The 18,613-nt window shown below is 41.6% G+C and overlaps 2 protein-coding genes across 2 annotated transcripts in view; both read left to right on the top strand.

Moving 5' to 3' along the window:
• Window positions 1-17,927, top strand: part of LOC307154147 (uncharacterized protein) — a 326,478-nt gene extending 308,551 nt beyond the window's left edge. The window contains exon 2 of the mRNA XM_079898915.1: window positions 17,767-17,927. The gene's annotated coding sequence lies outside the window, so the exon portion shown is untranslated. The remainder of the gene's footprint in view (window positions 1-17,766) is intronic.
• On the top strand, window positions 76-1,671 carry LOC307154146 (uncharacterized protein). The gene is made up of 3 exons (XM_079898913.1): window positions 76-267; window positions 347-423; window positions 689-1,671. The coding sequence occupies exons 1-3, from the start codon at window positions 100-102 to the stop codon at window positions 1,668-1,670; spliced, it is 1,227 nt and encodes a 408-aa protein (XP_079755039.1). The 5' UTR covers window positions 76-99; the 3' UTR covers window position 1,671.
• Window positions 17,928-18,613: the final 686 nt, after the last annotated feature.

The following is an 18,613-nucleotide window of genomic DNA, read 5'->3' as shown; positions in this document are numbered from 1 at the left end:
TTTGCTCCTACTGCTGCTGCTGTAGACCCTCTTCTGTCAAAACACATTAAATTATGCTTTTGTGTATTTCAGATGACATTACGTGATTCACAGCCAGTTATGCTTGTTAAAAGCTACTGTTCCTGTGTGGCTGGGTGTGGGATATGCAATCATTTGGTTGCCTTACTTTATCAGACTGCCCATTACTCTGAATGTGGCATGTCTGTCGTCCCTCCTGTACTTTCATGCACTGAAACCGAGCAGAAGTGGCATAAACCACGTACAATGGTTTGTATCATTTCAATACCAAACAGTTGTATCACATGCATACTAGCATCTCTCCTAATACCATTTCATAAATAAATAGGGAGTGAAGCCAGGACCTGTGGATGCCATGGTTGTAGTGAAGCCCAAACCAGATGCTACTTCGGCAAGCGGAATTAGGTGTGCAGAGTCCAATTAAATAGGCAGATTACAATGTGTTTCAAAATATATGTTACTGATAGCTGTTAGATAGTGGTGTATTTCCTAGTGAGTCTGTGTACTTTTCCTGCTGCGTAGTGACATCTTGGTTATCTCAAATGTCATGATCAGGCTGTACCGCTACGACGAAATACACAACGCAGTCGACTATTAGATAGTCTAAAGTCTATACAGTTACACATAGAATTTATAAGAATCCTACAATGGCCTGATATTGTTATTCCAGATCTACACTTTACAAGGGATACAGTGGTGAGCTACCAGACCCATCAACCCTCAACCCACTACCTGCCTATGCTGACATGGAACCAGACTCTCTTCCCCTTATCTGCAGAATGAACATCACATCTGACAAACCACTCGTGGACTCCATTTTTGGCAAGGTACAAACTGGCAGTATCCTGTCATATCAACACCCACCACCTCCACCTGACAGTGTTGTCATCCATGAGGATGCACCACCGTTTCCAAAAGTCCCACTGGAAGGTTACCATCTACAACAAACAGCGTGTTCATTCGCCATCATGACGGATCAAGAAAAGCTGCACCTCAGTTCTCTGTCTGTGACTTTGACACAGTCACACCAGATTGAGGAAGCAACAAGATGCCAAAGTGCAACACCCGAGTGGCATTCCCTGAGGAAGGAGAGAGTGACTGCTTCACATTTCCGGGAGGTAAGCCATGTAAGAGGTACAAGCACAGCAGAAAAACTGGCAGAAAGAATTATCAGAGGGACAAGACAAACACCGCTAATGAAAAGGGGGCTAGAAATGGAAGCAGGTGCATTGAAGGACTATGCGGTTCTAAAAAATCTCAATCTGACCAAGTGTGGGCTAGTCGTGCACCCGGACGCACCTTGGCTGGGTGCATCGCCTGATGGACTGGTTTATGACCCACTTGAGCGACCATCATTTGGTCTGGTTGAAATGAAATGCCCAAATGTAGCCAGCTATATAGACTGCAAGTTCCTGAGATTTGACCATGGCCTACACAAATTGAAGGAGAGCCATTGTTATTATTGGCAAGTCCAGGGACAGTTACTCCTCACAGGCATAGAATGGTGTGATTTTGTTGTTTGTGCCCACGATGACATTTTCGTGCAGCGCATTTACCGAGACAGCACTGTGTTAGGCTCCCTGAAAGAGAGATGTGATTTGTTTTTCTTTAACACATACATGCCCAAATACCTCGCTATGAAAAGTAACTGAACAGACACATGAATTGTTGCATTATTGTACAATCATTTTAAAGTTTATTTTGTTAACTGTCTTATTTACAACATTGTAATATTAATCATCACATATACAAATTGTAACATCAAATTGTAAAATAAATTGTAATTGTAAATTAAATAAATGTAAAATAAGTAAAAATAAGTTTTGCACAATAAATCGTAAAATAAGTGATAAGATTAATAAGATTAATAAGATTCGAAAACTCATTCCGCTACAAACGAGCTCAGTTCGCGATCGAGAGAGAGAGCATGAATGAACACGCCATCCCTTTAAAGGAGAAGTTCACTTTTAAAATGAAAATTCTGTCATCATATACTCACCCTCATGTTGTTTCAAAGCTGTATGAATTTCTTTCTTCTGCTGAACAGAAAGGAAGATATTTAGAAGAATATCAGTAACCAGACAGTTTTTGGGTCCCAATGACTTCCATAGTAGGAAAAAAATATACTATGGAAGTCATTGGGACCCAAAAACTGTCTGGTAACTGATATTCTTCTAAATATCTTCCTTTCTGTTCAGCAGAAGAAAGAAATTCATACAGCTTTGAAACAACATGAGGGTGAGTATATGATGACAGAATTTTCATTTTAAAAGTGAACTTCTCCTTTAACGTTGTGCTGCCAACACTAGCCATTGGTTGCCCAGGCTTTAACCAAGGGCCCATTTTGATAGTTGACCAAAAGACATGCGACTGTGTAAAGTTGATTAATGCTGCCCGTCAATGAAAGAGGGATTTCTGTGCCGAATAGTTTATGTTCCTTAACCCTGCGAATGAGCCGCTCAACATGGACTCTCAGTCTGGCAATAGATTGTGTCTTCCTGACCTCTGGCTCAGAGAGTTGTGCTCTCTTACACAGAAAGGTAGGTATGTGGACTTTGCAGGGCACACAGTCTTCTACGAGGAAACCTTTGTCAACCATTATGGCCATAGATGGGTTTAAGAGAGGCACAATGCCAGACTGCTTCAGAATCTCTTTATCGCTGATGGCACCCTCATAGAGAGACGACACAAAGGTTACTGCGCCGTGAGGGGCCATCCCAATTAATCCTTTAAATGTACAGTGTGATTTATAGTTGGAGAACACCTCACTCTGGAGGAGAAGAGAACTTGGTGTTTGGCAACTTATTTCGGTACAATCCAAAATAATTTGTGTATCAGAGTAACCCTGAAAAACCTCTGGCATGTGAGATTTTACAGTCTCCTCATCCAGCCAAATACCCACAGCCCCAAGTACAGTATACAGGAAGTTAGCCCATGTATTTATGATGCGGCTTACAGTCGACTGGTGGATTTTGAATCTGTGGGCCAGATCCTTCTGCATCAGACCCAATGACAAGTAATTCATAAAGAGAAAAAATTCATCAATGGGTTGAAGAATCTGAAAAGAGAAAGAATTAGATGTAAGGATTTGATAAGATTATGCAATATATCTTGCTTTCTAAGAACAACTGTAAAATATATTCACCGTTGCACTGCCGGTGTGAGGGACCTCATCATTCTTCACTACACTTCGTGCTCTTGTCACCCGTACCATCTTGCAGGTGGCTGGTTCTATCTGCTTCCAAAAGGCCATCAGGTGGGCGTGACTTGCAAACCTGTGGGACATAGGTGTTACATTTCATTACATTACATTAAATTGCAAGCATGTTAGCATCCGTATTGACAGTTACTGTAAACATCCTGGTACATTTAGGCACTAAGGTCAAAAACTGGACCACACACATCAGTCCTTTTGCTTACTGCTCTTCTCAGTATTTTAAAATACAATGCACTAGTAGATAGATCTAGATAGTTTTAAATAGATACTTTTCTCATCACGAGGGAAATTCAAGGTTTCCAGTAGCTTACAACAACACACACATCACGCATGCAACATTTAAACAGATAGGCTTAATAATACTAATAAATGTTGAAAGCTCTAAAACGTCTATTAAACACAGGTGTAAACACAGGACATTTTAATTTACCTTGTGAAGAACCTTATGTCATCATCTGATCCAGAAAACCGCTCCAAGCAGAATTTGTTGCTGATAGATATCTCCTCTATTAGGTTTCGGAGTCTTGCTATCTCTTCATGAAGTTCTTCCATGTGGTTAAGAGACATATCCAGCGCAGCAGGTTCACTACTGTCGCAGTAGTCATGGTCAGGAGGAGGATGGTCCAATTCCACAGATGGATCGTGCGTGGTTTCTGTATTGGGACGCTCGGTCCTTTCCCAAACTCCGGGCCGTGGGGCTGGCAGACTGAAATTGTTCCACTGAAAAAGCACTGGAACAGCTCCCTTCTTTAGACGTCTGCGCCCAGCTGGAGTCGGAGGCTCTATCACGTCTTCACTTTGAAAGTGTCGGCTGCAGACTCGTGTGTTTGTTGTAAGAAACCTGTCTCGTCGGATGTTAATCACCCACCGTTTATGTAATTCGATGTCTTTGGGAAAAGTAAAAAAACTAACAGAAGAATTGCATGTTGCAGACACTGTGCATAGCGGAACACAGCAGTGGTGGCTAGAAGAGCTGTCTTCCCGCCTTTGAAAGGACAATTTCGTACGTTTACATGTCATCGCGTTATCAGTAAAGACGAAGTACAAGTAAAAACATTAACATAAACAACACAACAACGACGAAAATTAACAGTTTTGGGTTTTTTGACGACAAGCATTCAATGGTAGCATAGGTAGCACTTCACTCGACAATAACCGGATGTTTACAACCATCCTGACATTAAACCGGAAATACGTCATGCTCGCCAGTGCATACCGCCTATTTAAACTAATAAACTCTAAACTCATACACTTATAAACTAATTAACTTATAAACTCATGAATTCATAGACTTATTAACTCTTTAACTCATAAATTAATAAACTCTGAACTCTTAAACTCATTTAAACTTATAAACTCTAAACTCATTAAAACTTATAAACTCTAAACTCATTTAAAACTTATAAACTCTAAACTCAAAAACTCTAACACTTATAAACTCATCAATTTATACACTTATAAACTCTAAACTCATAAGCTCTGAGTGTGTGTGTGTGTGTGTGTGTGTGTGTGTGTGTGTGTGTGTGAACACACACACACACACACACACACACACACACACACACTAAACTCATTTAAACTTAAACTCTAAACTCATTTAAACTTGTAAACTCAAAACTCGTAAACTACTTTAAACTTCAAACCACTTTAAACTTCTTAAGTTTAAAGCTTCAAGCTCCCAAGCAACTCCATATCAACCAAACTTGAGTACCCTAGCAACCGTTTTGCAAGACCTATATCTCAGTATCAGAACATCGTATAGAGATGAGGTTTGGCTCTTTTGACTCATGCTAGCAAACAGCACTTCCAACATGCTACACATGCTAGCAGTGAATAGCTACATGCTAATATCATTTAGTTAAGTGCTAAATCATACCAAGATCATGCTAAGGACTCTATAAAAACTCCATAGTAACCATCTGTGACAACTACCAACCACCTAGCAACACCATAGCAACCGCCCAGAACACCCTATCAACTGCCTAGCAACCGCCCAGAATACCTTAGCAACCGCCTAGCAACATCATAGCAACCACCCAGAACACCCTAGCAACCGCCTAGCAACACCATAGCAACCACCCAGAACACCCTAGCAACCGCCTAGCAACCACCCAGAATACCCTAGCAACCGCCTAGAAACACCATAGCAACCCCCCAGAACACCCTAGCAACCGCCTAGCAACCACCCAGAATACCTTAGCAACAGCATAGCAACCACTCAGAACACCCTAGCAACTGCCTAGCAACCACCCAGAATACCTTAGCAACCGCCTAGCAACACCATAGCAACCACCCAGAACACCCTAGCAACCGCCTAGCAACCACCCAAAACACCCTAGCAACCACTTAGCAACCACCCAGAATACCCTAGCAACCGTCTAGCAACAGCATAGCAACCACCCAGAACACCCTAGCAACCGCCTAGCAACCACCCAGAATACCCTAGCAACACCCTAGCAACCACCCAGAACACCCTAGCAACCGCCTAGCAACACCATAGCAACCACTAAAACACCCTAGCAACCGCCTAGCAACCACCCAGAACACCCTAGCAACCACCCAGAACACCCTAGCAACCACCCAAAATACCATAGCAACCGCCTAGCAACCGCCTAGCAACCACCCAGAATACCCTAGCAACCGCCTAGCAACACCATAGCAACCACCCAGAACACCCTAGCAACCGCCTAGCAACATCCTAGCAACCACCCAAAATACCTTAGCAACCGCCTATCAACACCATAGCAACCACCCAGAACACCCTAGCAACCGCCTAGCAACCACCCAAAATACCTTAGCAACCACCCAGAACACCCTAGCAACCGCCTAGCAACCACCCAAAATACCCTAGCAACCGCTTAGCAACACCCTAGCAACCACCCAGAACACCCTAGCAACCGCCTAGCAACACCCTAGCAACCACCCAAAATACCCTAGCAACCGCTTAGCAACACCCTAGCAACCACCCAGAACACCCTAGAAACCGCCTAGCAACCACCCAAAATACCTTAGCATCTGCCTAGCAACACCATAGCAACCACCCAGAACACCCTAGCAACCACCTAGCAACCACCCAAAATACCTTAGCAACCATCTAGCAACACAATAGCAACCACCCAGAACACCCTAGCAACCGCCTAGCAACCACCGAGAACACCTTAGCAACCCACTAGAAAACCCCCAACTTTAAACTAATTTAAACTTTAAACTACTTTAAACTTCAAACTAATTTAAACTTTAAACTACTTTAAACTTTAAACTAATTTAAACTCCAAACTATTTTAAACTTCTTTAAACTTTCTGGTCCGGCTTTCTCAAGCCAACTTAAAGTTTGTCTCGACGAACTTTTTAATCTAGTTAAGTTGGCTTGAGAGAGCCAACTTACTGAAATCCTATTTAAACTTATTATTATTAAGTTGGCTTGAGAGAGCCAACTTACTGATATTGTACTTAAACTTATTAAGTTGGCTTGAGAGAGCCAACTTACTGATATTGTACTTAAACTTATTATTATTCTTCTGTTAAAAACTGTTGACTCAAACTCGTCCTAGAGCTTTAACACTACATACTCCAAACTCGGCTCAGACACTCAAACTGATCTGAAGTTAGTTGCTATATCTTTTTAGACTGATCGGACTTACGGTTTTCCTAAAAATGCCGATCAAAACTCGGAAAAACTCCCATTGACTTACATTGGGGAGTTCTAAAAAATTCAAATTTACATTCAAACTCACCAACCGACGAAAATTCAAATCTAAACACCTTGAAGACTAAACCAAACTGCCGTTCTATATACTATATGAGCCATTGAGACTAATTTAAACTAATAAACTCTAAACTCATACACTTATAAACTAATTAACTTATAAACTCATGAATTCATAGACTTATTAACTCTTTAACTCATAAATTAATAAACTCTGAACTCTTAAACTCTTAAACTCATTTAAACTTATAAACTCTAAACTCATTAAAACTTATAAACTCTAAACTCATTTAAAACTTATAAACTCTAAACTCAAAAACTCTAACACTTATAAACTCATCAATTTATACACTTATAAACTCTAAACTCATAAGCTCTGAGTGTGTGTGTGTGTGTGTGTGTGTGTGAACACACACACACACACACACACACACACACACACACACACACACACACACACACACTAAACTCATTTAAACTTAAACTCTAAACTCATTTAAACTTGTAAACTCAAAACTCGTAAACTACTTTAAACTTCAAACCACTTTAAACTTCTTAAGTTTAAAGCTTCAAGCTCCCAAGCAACTCCATAGCAACCAAACTTGAGTACCCTAGCAACCGTTTTGCAAGACCTATATCTCAGTATCAGAACATCGTATAGAGATGAGGTTTGGCTCTTTTGACTCATGCTAGCAAACAGCACTTCCAACATGCTACACATGCTAGCAGTGAATAGCTACATGCTAATATCATTTAGTTAAGTGCTAAATCATACCAAGATCATGCTAAGGACTCTATAAAAACTCCATAGTAACCATCTGTGACAACTACCAACCACCTAGCAACACCATAGCAACCGCCCAGAACACCCTAGCAACTGCCTAGCAACCGCCCAGAATACCTTAGCAACCGCCTAGCAACATCATAGCAACCACCCAGAACACCCTAGCAACCGCCTAGCAACACCATAGCAACCACCCAGAACACCCTAGCAACCACCTAGAAACACCATAGCAACCCCCAGAACACCCTAGCAACCGCCTAGCAACCACCCAGAATACCTTAGCAACAGCATAGCAACCACTCAGAACACCCTAGCAACTGCCTAGCAACCACCCAGAATACCTTAGCAACCGCCTAGCAACACCATAGCAACCACCCAGAACACCCTAGCAACCGCCTAGCAACCACCCAAAACACCCTAGCAACCACTTAGCAACCACCCAGAATACCCTAGCAACCGTCTAGCAACAGCATAGCAACCACCCAGAACACCCTAGCAACCGCCTAGCAACCACCCAGAATACCCTAGCAACCGCCTAGCAACACCCTAGCAACCACCCAGAACACCCTAGCAACCGCCTAGCAACACCATAGCAACCACTAAAACACCCTAGCAACCGCCTAGCAACCACCCAGAACACCCTAGCAACCACCCAAAATACCATAGCAACCGCCTAGCAACCACCCAGAACACCCTAGCAACCGCCTAGCAACCGCCTAGCAACCACCCAGAATACCCTAGCAACCGCCTAGCAACACCATAGCAACCACCCAGAACACCCTAGCAACCGCCTAGCAACATCCTAGCAACCACCCAAAATACCTTAGCAACCGCCTATCAACACCATAGCAACCACCCAGAACACCCTAGCAACCGCCTAGCAACCACCCAAAATACCTTAGCAACCACCCAGAACACCCTAGCAACCGCCTAGCAACCACCCAAAATACCCTAGCAACCGCTTAGCAACACCCTAGCAACCACCCAGAACACCCTAGCAACCGCCTAGCAACACCCTAGCAACCACCCAAAATACCCTAGCAACCGCTTAGCAACACCCTAGCAACCACCCAGAACACCCTAGAAACCGCCTAGCAACCACCCAAAATACCTTAGCATCTGCCTAGCAACACCATAGCAACCACCCAGAACACCCTAGCAACCACCTAGCAACCACCCAAAATACCTTAGCAACCATCTAGCAACACAATAGCAACCACCCAGAACACCCTAGCAACCGCCTAGCAACCACCGAGAACACCTTAGCAACCCACTAGAAAACCCCCAACAACTTTTTAACTTTAAACTACCTAATTTAAACTTTAAACTACTTTAAACTTCAAACTAATTTAAACTTTAAACTAATTTAAACTTCAAACTAATTTAAACTTTAAGCTAATTTAAACTTCAAACTAATTTAAACTTTAAACTACTTTAAACTTCAAACTAATTTAAACTTTAAACTACTTTAAACTTTAAACTAATTTAAACTTTAAACTACTTTAAACTTCAAACTAATTTAAACTTTAAACTACTTTAAACTTTAAACTAATTTAAACTCCAAACTATTTTAAACTTCTTTAAACTTTCTGGTCCGGCTTTCTCAAGCCAACTTAAAGTTTGTCTCGACGAACTTTTTAATCTAGTTATTATTATTATTCTTCTGTTAAAAACTGTTGACTCAAACTCGTCCTAGAGCTTTAACACTACATACTCCAAACTCGGCTCAGACACTCAAACTGATCTGAAGTTAGTTGCTATATCTTTTTAGACTGATCGGACTTACGGTTTTCCTAAAAATGCCGATCAAAACTCGGAAAAACTCCCATTGACTTACATTGGGGAGTTCTAAAAAATTCAAATTTACATTCAAACTCACCAACCGACGAAAATTCAAATCTAAACACCTTGAAGACTAAACCAAACTGCCGTTCTATATACTATATTAGCCAATGAGACTAATTTAAACTAATAAACTCTAAACTCATACACTTATAAACTAATTAACTTATAAACTCATGAATTCATAGACTTATTAACTCTTTAACTCATAAATTAATAAACTCTGAACTCTTAAACTCTTAAACTCATTTAAACTTATAAACTCTAAACTCATTAAAACTTATAAACTCTAAACTCATTTAAAACTTATAAACTCTAAACTCAAAAACTCTAACACTTATAAACTCATCAATTTATACACTTATAAACTCTAAACTCATAAGCTCTGAGTGTGTGTGTGTGTGTGTGTGTGTGTGTGAACACACACACACACACACACACTAAACTCATTTAAACTTAAACTCTAAACTCATTTAAACTTGTAAACTCAAAACTCGTAAACTACTTTAAACTTCAAACCACTTTAAACTTCTTAAGTTTAAAGCTTCAAGCTCCCAAGCAACTCCATAGCAACCAAACTTGAGTACCCTAGCAACCGTTTTGCAAGACCTATATCTCAGTATCAGAACATCGTATAGAGATGAGGTTTGGCTCTTTTGACTCATGCTAGCAAACAGCACTTCCAACATGCTACACATGCTAGCAGTGAATAGCTACATGCTAATATCATTTAGTTAAGTGCTAAATCATACCAAGATCATGCTAAGGACTCTATAAAAACTCCATAGTAACCATCTGTGACAACTACCAACCACCTAGCAACACCATAGCAACCGCCCAGAACACCCTAGCAACTGCCTAGCAACCGCCCAGAATACCTTAGCAACCGCCTAGCAACATCATAGCAACCACCCAGAACACCCTAGCAACCGCCTAGCAACACCATAGCAACCACCCAGAACACCCTAGCAACCGCCTAGCAACCACCCAGAATACCCTAGCAACCGCCTAGAAACACCATAGCAACCCCCCAGAACACCCTAGCAACCGCCTAGCAACCACCCAGAATACCTTAGCAACAGCATAGCAACCACTCAGAACACCCTAGCAACTGCCTAGCAACCACCCAGAATACCTTAGCAACTGCCTAGCAACACCATAGCAACCACCCAGAACACCCTAGCAACCGCCTAGCAACCACCCAAAACACCCTAGCAACCACTTAGCAACCACCCAGAATACCCTAGCAACCGTCTAGCAACAGCATAGCAACCACCCAGAACACCCTAGCAACCGCCTAGCAACCACCCAGAATACCCTAGCAACCGCCTAGCAACACCCTAGCAACCACCCAGAACACCCTAGCAACCGCCTAGCAACACCATAGCAACCACTAAAACACCCTAGCAACCGCCTAGCAACCACCCAGAACACCCTAGCAACCACCCAGAACACCCTAGCAACCACCCAAAATACCATAGCAACTGCCTAGCAACCACCCAGAATACCTTAGCAACCGCCTAGCAACACCATAGCAACCACCCAGAACACCCTAGCAACCGCCTAGCAACCACCCAAAACACCCTAGCAACCACTTAGCAACCACCCAGAATACCCTAGCAACCGTCTAGCAACAGCATAGCAACCACCCAGAACACCCTAGCAACCGCCTAGCAACCACCCAGAATACCCTAGCAACCGCCTAGCAACACCCTAGCAACCACCCAGAACACCCTAGCAACCGCCTAGCAACACCATAGCAACCACTAAAACACCCTAGCAACCGCCTAGCAACCACCCAGAACACCCTAGCAACCACCCAAAATACCATAGCAACCGCCTAGCAACCACCCAGAACACCCTAGCAACCGCCTAGCAACCGCCTAGCAACCACCCAGAATACCCTAGCAACCGCCTAGCAACACCATAGCAACCACCCAGAACACCCTAGCAACCGCCTAGCAACATCCTAGCAACCACCCAAAATACCTTAGCAACCGCCTATCAACACCATAGCAACCACCCAGAACACCCTAGCAACCGCCTAGCAACCACCCAAAATACCTTAGCAACCACCCAGAACACCCTAGCAACCGCCTAGCAACCACCCAAAATACCCTAGCAACCGCTTAGCAACACCCTAGCAACCACCCAGAACACCCTAGCAACCGCCTAGCAACACCCTAGCAACCACCCAAAATACCCTAGCAACCGCTTAGCAACACCCTAGCAACCACCCAGAACACCCTAGAAACCGCCTAGCAACCACCCAAAATACCTTAGCATCTGCCTAGCAACACCATAGCAACCACCCAGAACACCCTAGCAACCACCTAGCAACCACCCAAAATACCTTAGCAACCATCTAGCAACACAATAGCAACCACCCAGAACACCCTAGCAACCGCCTAGCAACCACCGAGAACACCTTAGCAACCCACTAGAAAACCCCCAACAACTTTTTAACTTTAAACTACCTAATTTAAACTTTAAACTACTTTAAACTTCAAACTAATTTAAACTTTAAACTAATTTAAACTTCAAACTAATTTAAACTTTAAGCTAATTTAAACTTCAAACTAATTTAAACTTTAAACTACTTTAAACTTCAAACTAATTTAAACTTTAAACTACTTTAAACTTTAAACTAATTTAAACTTTAAACTACTTTAAACTTCAAACTAATTTAAACTTTAAACTACTTTAAACTTTAAACTAATTTAAACTCCAAACTATTTTAAACTTCTTTAAACTTTCTGGTCCGGCTTTCTCAAGCCAACTTAAAGTTTGTCTCGACGAACTTTTTAATCTAGTTATTATTATTATTCTTCTGTTAAAAACTGTTGACTCAAACTCGTCCTAGAGCTTTAACACTACATACTCCAAACTCGGCTCAGACACTCAAACTGATCTGAAGTTAGTTGCTATATCTTTTCAGACTGATCGGACTTACGGTTTTCCTAAAAATGCCGATCAAAACTCGGAAAAACTCCCATTGACTTACATTAGGGAGTTCTAAAAAATTCAAATTTACATTCAAACTCACCAACCGACGAAAATTCAAATCTAAACACCTTGAAGACTAAACCAAACTGCCATTCTATATACTATATTAGCCAATGAGACTAATTTAAACTAATAAACTCTAAACTCATACACTTATAAACTAATTAACTTATAAACTCATGAATTCATAGACTTATTAACTCTTTAACTCATAAATTAATAAACTCTGAACTCTTAAACTCATTTAAACTCTAAACTCTAAACTCATTAAAACTTATAAACTCTAAACTCATTTAAAACTTATAAACTCTAAACTCAAAAACTCTAACACTTATAAACTCATCAATTTATACACTTATAAACTCTAAACTCATAAGCTCTGAGTGTGTGTGTGTGTGTGTGTGTGTGTGTGAACACACACACACACACACACACACACACTAAACTCATTTAAACTTAAACTCTAAACTCATTTAAACTTGTAAACTCAAAACTCGTAAACTACTTTAAACTTCAAACCACTTTAAACTTCTTAAGTTTAAAGCTTCAAGCTCCCAAGCAACTCCATAGCAACCAAACTTGAGTACCCTAGCAACCGTTTTGCAAGACCTATATCTCAGTATCAGAACATCGTATAGAGATGAGGTTTGGCTCTTTTGACTCATGCTAGCAAACAGCACTTCCAACATGCTACACATGCTAGCAGTGAATAGCTACATGCTAATATCAATTAGTTAAGTGCTAAATCATACCAAGATCATGCTAAGGACTCTATAAAAACTCCATAGTAACCATCTGTGACAACTACCAACCACCTAGCAACACCATAGCAACCTCCCAGAACACCCTAGCAACTGCCTAGCAACCGCCCAGAATACCTTAGCAACCGCCTAGCAACATCATAGCAACCACCCAGAACACCCTAGCAACCGCCTAGCAACACCATAGCAACCACCCAGAACACCCTAGCAACCGCCTAGCAACCACCCAGAATACCCTAGCAACCGCCTAGAAACACCATAGCAACCACCCAGAACACCTTAGCAACAGCATAGCAACCACTCAGAACACCCTAGCAACTGCCTAGCAACCACCCAGAATACCTTAGCAACCGCCTAGCAACACCATAGCAACCACCCAGAACACCCTAACAACCGCCTAGCAACCACCCAAAACACCCTAGCAACCACTTAGCAACCACCCAGAATACCCTAGCAACCGTCTAGCAACAGCATAGCAACCACCCAGAACACCCTAGCAACCGCCTAGCAACCACCCAGAATACCCTAGCAACCGCCTAGCAACACCCTAGCAACCACCCAGAACACCCTAGCAACCGCCTAGCAACACCATAGCAACCACTAAAACACCCTAGCAACCGCCTAGCAACCACCCAGAACACCCTAGCAACCACCCAGAACACCCTAGCAACCACCCAAAATACCATAGCAACCACCCAGAACACCCTAGCAACCGCCTAGCAACCGCCTAGCAACCACCCAGAATACCCTAGCAACACCATAGCAACCACCCAGAACACCCTAGCAACCGCCTAGCAACCACCCAGAATACCCTAGCAACCGCCTAGCAACACCATAGCAACCACCCAGAACACCCTAGCAACCGCCTAGCAACATCCTAGCAACCACCAAAAATACCTTAGCAACCGCCTATCAACACCATAGCAACCACCCAGAACACCCTAGCAACCGCCTAGCAACCACCCAAAATACCTTAGCAACCACCCAGAACACCCTAGCAACCGCCTAGCAACCACCCAAAATACCCTAGCAACCGCTTAGCAACACCCTAGCAACCACCCAGAACACCCTAGCAACCGCCTAGCAACACCCTAGCAACCACCCAAAATACCCTAGCAACCGCTTAGCAACACCCTAGCAACCACCCAGAACATCCTAGAAACCGCCTAGCAACCACCCAAAATACCTTAGCATCTGCCTAGCAACACCATAGCAACCACCCAGAACACCCTAGCAACCACCTAGCAACCACCCAAAATACCTTAGCAACCATCTAGCAACACAATAGCAACCACCCAGAACACCCTAGCAACCGCCTAGCAACCACCGAGAACACCTTAGCAACCCACTAGAAAACCCCCAACAACTTTTTAGCTTTAAACTACCTAATTTAAACTTTAAACTACTTTAAACTTCAAACTAATTTAAACTTCAAACTAATTTAAACTTTAAACTAATTTAAACTTCAAACTAATTTAAACTTTAAGCTAATTTAAACTTCAAACTAATTTAAACTTTAAACTACTTTAAACTTCAAACTAATTTAAACTTTAAACTACTTTAAACTTTAAACTAATTTAAACTTTAAACTACTTTAAACTTCAAACTAATTTAAACTTTAAACTACTTTAAACTTTAAACTAATTTAAACTCCAAACTATTTTAAACTTCTTTAAACTTTCTGGTCCGGCTTTCTCAAGCCAACTTAAAGTTTGTCTCGACGAACTTTTTAATCTAGTTATTATTATTCTTCTGAGACTAAAAAAACTAAATTGGATCTCCTCCTAGAGCTTTAACTCTACATACTCCAAATTCGGCTCGGACACTCAAACTGATCTGACTCGAGTTGCTATATCTTTTCAGACTGATCGGACTTACGGTTTTCCTAAAAATGACGATCAAAACTCGAAAAAACTCATTCAAAAATTCCCATTGACTTTCATTGGGAGTTCTAAAAAATTCAAACCGACGAAAATTCAAATCAAAACACCTTGAAGACTAAACCAAACTGCCGTTCTATATACTATATGAGCCATTGAGACTCATTTAAACTAATAAACTCTAAACTCATACACTTATAAACTAATTAACTTATAAATTCATGAATTCATAGACTTATGAACTCTTAAACTCATAAATTAATAAACTCTGAACTCTTAAACTCATTTAAACTTATAAACTCTAAACTCATTAAAACTTATAAACTCTAAACTCATTTAAAACTTATAAACTCTAAACTCAAAAACTCTTACACTTATAAACTCATCAATTTATACACTTATAAACTCTAAACTCATAAACTCTGAGTGTGTGTGTGTGACACACACACACACACACTCTAAACTCATTTAAACTTAAACTCTAAACTCATTTAAACTTGTAAACTTGTAAACTTGTAAACTCAAAACTCGTAAACTACTTTAAACTTCAAACCACTTTAAACTTCTTAAGTTTAAAGCTTCCAGCTCCCAAGCAACTCCATAGCAACCAAACGTGAGTACCCTAGCAACCGTTTTGCAAGACCTATATCTCTGTATCAGAACATCGTATAGAGATGAGGTTAGGCTCTTTTGACTCATGCAAGCAAACAGCACTTCCAACATGCTACACATGCTAGCAGTGAATAGCTACATGCTAATAGCGATTAGTTAAGTGCTAAATCATTCTAAGAACTCTATAAAAACTCCATAGTAACCATCTGTGACAACTACCTACCACCTAGTAACACCATAGCAACCACCCAAAATACCTTAGCAACCGCCCCGAATGCCCTAGCAAGCGCCTAGCAACACCATAGCAACCACCCAAAACACCCTAGCAACAACCTAGCAACCACCCAGAACACCCTAGCAACCGCCTAGCAACCACCCAGAACACCCTAGCAACCACACAAAGTACCTTAGCAACCACCTAGCAACACCCTAGCAACCACCCAAAACACCCTAGCAACACCCTAGCAACCACCCAGAATACCCTAGCAACCACCTAGCAACAGCATAGCAACCACCCAGAACACCCTAGCAACCGCCTAGCAACCAACCAGAATACCCTAGCAACACCATAGCAACCACCCAGAACACCCTAGCAACCACCTAGCAACACCAGAGCAACCACCCCGAACACCCTAGCAACCAGCCAAAATACCTTAGCAACCGCCTAGCAACACCATAGCAACCACCCAAAATACCCTAGCAACCACTTAGCAACACCCTAGCAACCGCCTAGCAACCAACCAGAATACCCTAGCAACCACCTAGCAACAGCATAGCAACCACCCAGAACACCCTAGCAACCGCCTAGCAACACCCTAGCAACCACCCAAAATACCTTAGCAACCACCTAACAACACCCTAGCAACCACCCAAAATACCCTAGCAACCGCTTAGCAAAACCCTAGCAACCACCCAGAACACCCTAGCAACCGCCTAGCAACCAACCAGAACACCCTAGCAACCTCCTACCAACACCATAGCAACCACCCAGAACACCCTAGCAACCGCCTAGCAACACCCTAGCAACCACCCAAAATACCTTAGCAACCACCTAGCAACACCATAGCAACCACCCCGAACACCCTAGCAACCACCCAAAATACCCTAGCAACCGCTTAGCAACACCCTAGCAACACCATAGCAACCACCTAGAATACCCTAGCAACCACCCCGAATACCCTAGCAACCAGCCAAAATACCTTAGCAACCGCCTAGCAACACCATAGCAACCACCCAGAACACCCTAGCAACCGCCTAGCAACCACCCAGAACACCTTAGCAACCCACTAGAAAACCCCCAACAACTTTTTAACTTTAAACTACTTTAGCTTAAAGTTTTAATTAGTTTAAAGTTTAATTTAAACTTCAAACTAATTTAAACTTTAAACTACTTTCAACTTTAAACTAATTTACTTCAAACTAATTTAAACTTTAGACTAATTTAAACTTTAAACTAATTTAAACTTCAAACTAATTTAAACTTTAGACTAATTTAAACTTTAGACTAAATTAAACTTCAAACTACTTTAATCTTCTAACTACTTTAAACTTCAAACTTTCCAGTACAAACTTTCTCAAGCCAACTTAAAGTTTGTCTCGACGAACTTTTTAATCTAGTTCTTATTAATGTACAATTTGATGAACAGTTTTTGATGTATTAATATTTAGTATTTGTATTTTGCATTGGTTTAGATGAATTTGTGTCTTTAATATCTGTCTGTGTGTGTGTGTGTGTGTGTGTGTGTTTGATTACAGTATTGTATTTAAGATGGTGTTAGACTAAAGAAATGGTCTTTTAAATATCATCTGCATATCTCCGTTGTGTTGACTAAACATTAGGCCTAATCCAAGTTTATAATTGTGCATCTTTAATTTGATGTTACGATTTTATCTACACATTAAGTATAATTTCAATTGGTTACATATTTCTCATTCTTTAGACAGTTGTTGGAGGAGCAAGATGGTGTTGGAGGTCTTTGATGTTTTGTCAGATGAACCAGTCAGTACCAGTCATGTCAGTCCTCAACAGTACACAAAAGTTAAGGGAGTCTCAATCCTCTAATAGTGCAGTAACAGCCATCATGCAATTGCTACACATAGTTGATCTCACCCAGTCTGCAAAAACATTTACAGCGAGCTCACAGTCTCACACACATGTCATGGTCTGTCTCTGTATTGTTCTGCCTGTGTAGTTGAAGTAATACCGTCTAATATGTAAACTGCGGCTGAACCCTAGTATGCTGCTGTTCTTGAATTCATACAAGTTATTGCTTAGCTTCAACACTAGTCTGTTTTTTTTCCCCTCCGGTCTCGATTTGGTCTCGGTCTTGGTCTCGACTTGGTCTTGGTCTTGACTTGTTCTGTCTTGGTCTTGGTCTTGTCTTGGTCTCGATACCCTCTGGTCTTGGTAGTGTCTTGGTCTCGGTTTAGGCGGTATTGACTACAAGTCTACTCGGTTGTAACGAGTGGTTATTTCAGTCGTTCAGAAGTTGTTCTTCTATCAGCTTGAATCAGTCGGCCCATTCTCCTCTGACCTCTAAGATGTTTTTCCCTTTTCACACCATTCTTTGTAAACCCTAGAAATGGTTGTGCGTGAAAATCCCAGTAACTGAGCAGATTGTGAAATACTCAGACCGGCCCGTCTGGCATCAACAACCATGCCATGCTCAAAATAGCTTAAATCACCTTTCTTTCCCATTCTGACATTCAGTTTGGAGTTCAGGAGATTGTCTTGACCAGGACCACACCCCTAAATGCATTAAAGCAACTGCCATGTGATTGATTGAT

This window comes from Squalius cephalus (genome assembly GCF_949319135.1).
Source record: "Squalius cephalus genome assembly, contig: scaffold_54, whole genome shotgun sequence".
In the NCBI taxonomy this organism is placed as follows: Eukaryota; Metazoa; Chordata; class Actinopteri; order Cypriniformes; family Leuciscidae; genus Squalius; species Squalius cephalus.
The sequence above is the reverse complement of the archived record's forward strand: the minus strand, read 5'-3'. Positions and strand labels throughout refer to the sequence as shown.

What these genes read in the sequence shown, in the direction of transcription:
- LOC307154146 (XM_079898913.1), top strand. Translation starts at nt 100, where the DNA reads ATGCTTGTTAAAAGCTACTGTTCCTGTGTGGCTGGGTGTGGGATATGC. An exon ending in GGCATAAACCACGTACAATG is followed by an intron (nt 268 to 346) that starts GTTTGTATCATT and finishes ATAAATAAATAG; the next exon opens with GGAGTGAAGCCAGGACCTGT. An exon ending in ACTTCGGCAAGCGGAATTAG is followed by an intron (nt 424 to 688) that starts GTGTGCAGAGTC and finishes TTGTTATTCCAG; the next exon opens with ATCTACACTTTACAAGGGAT.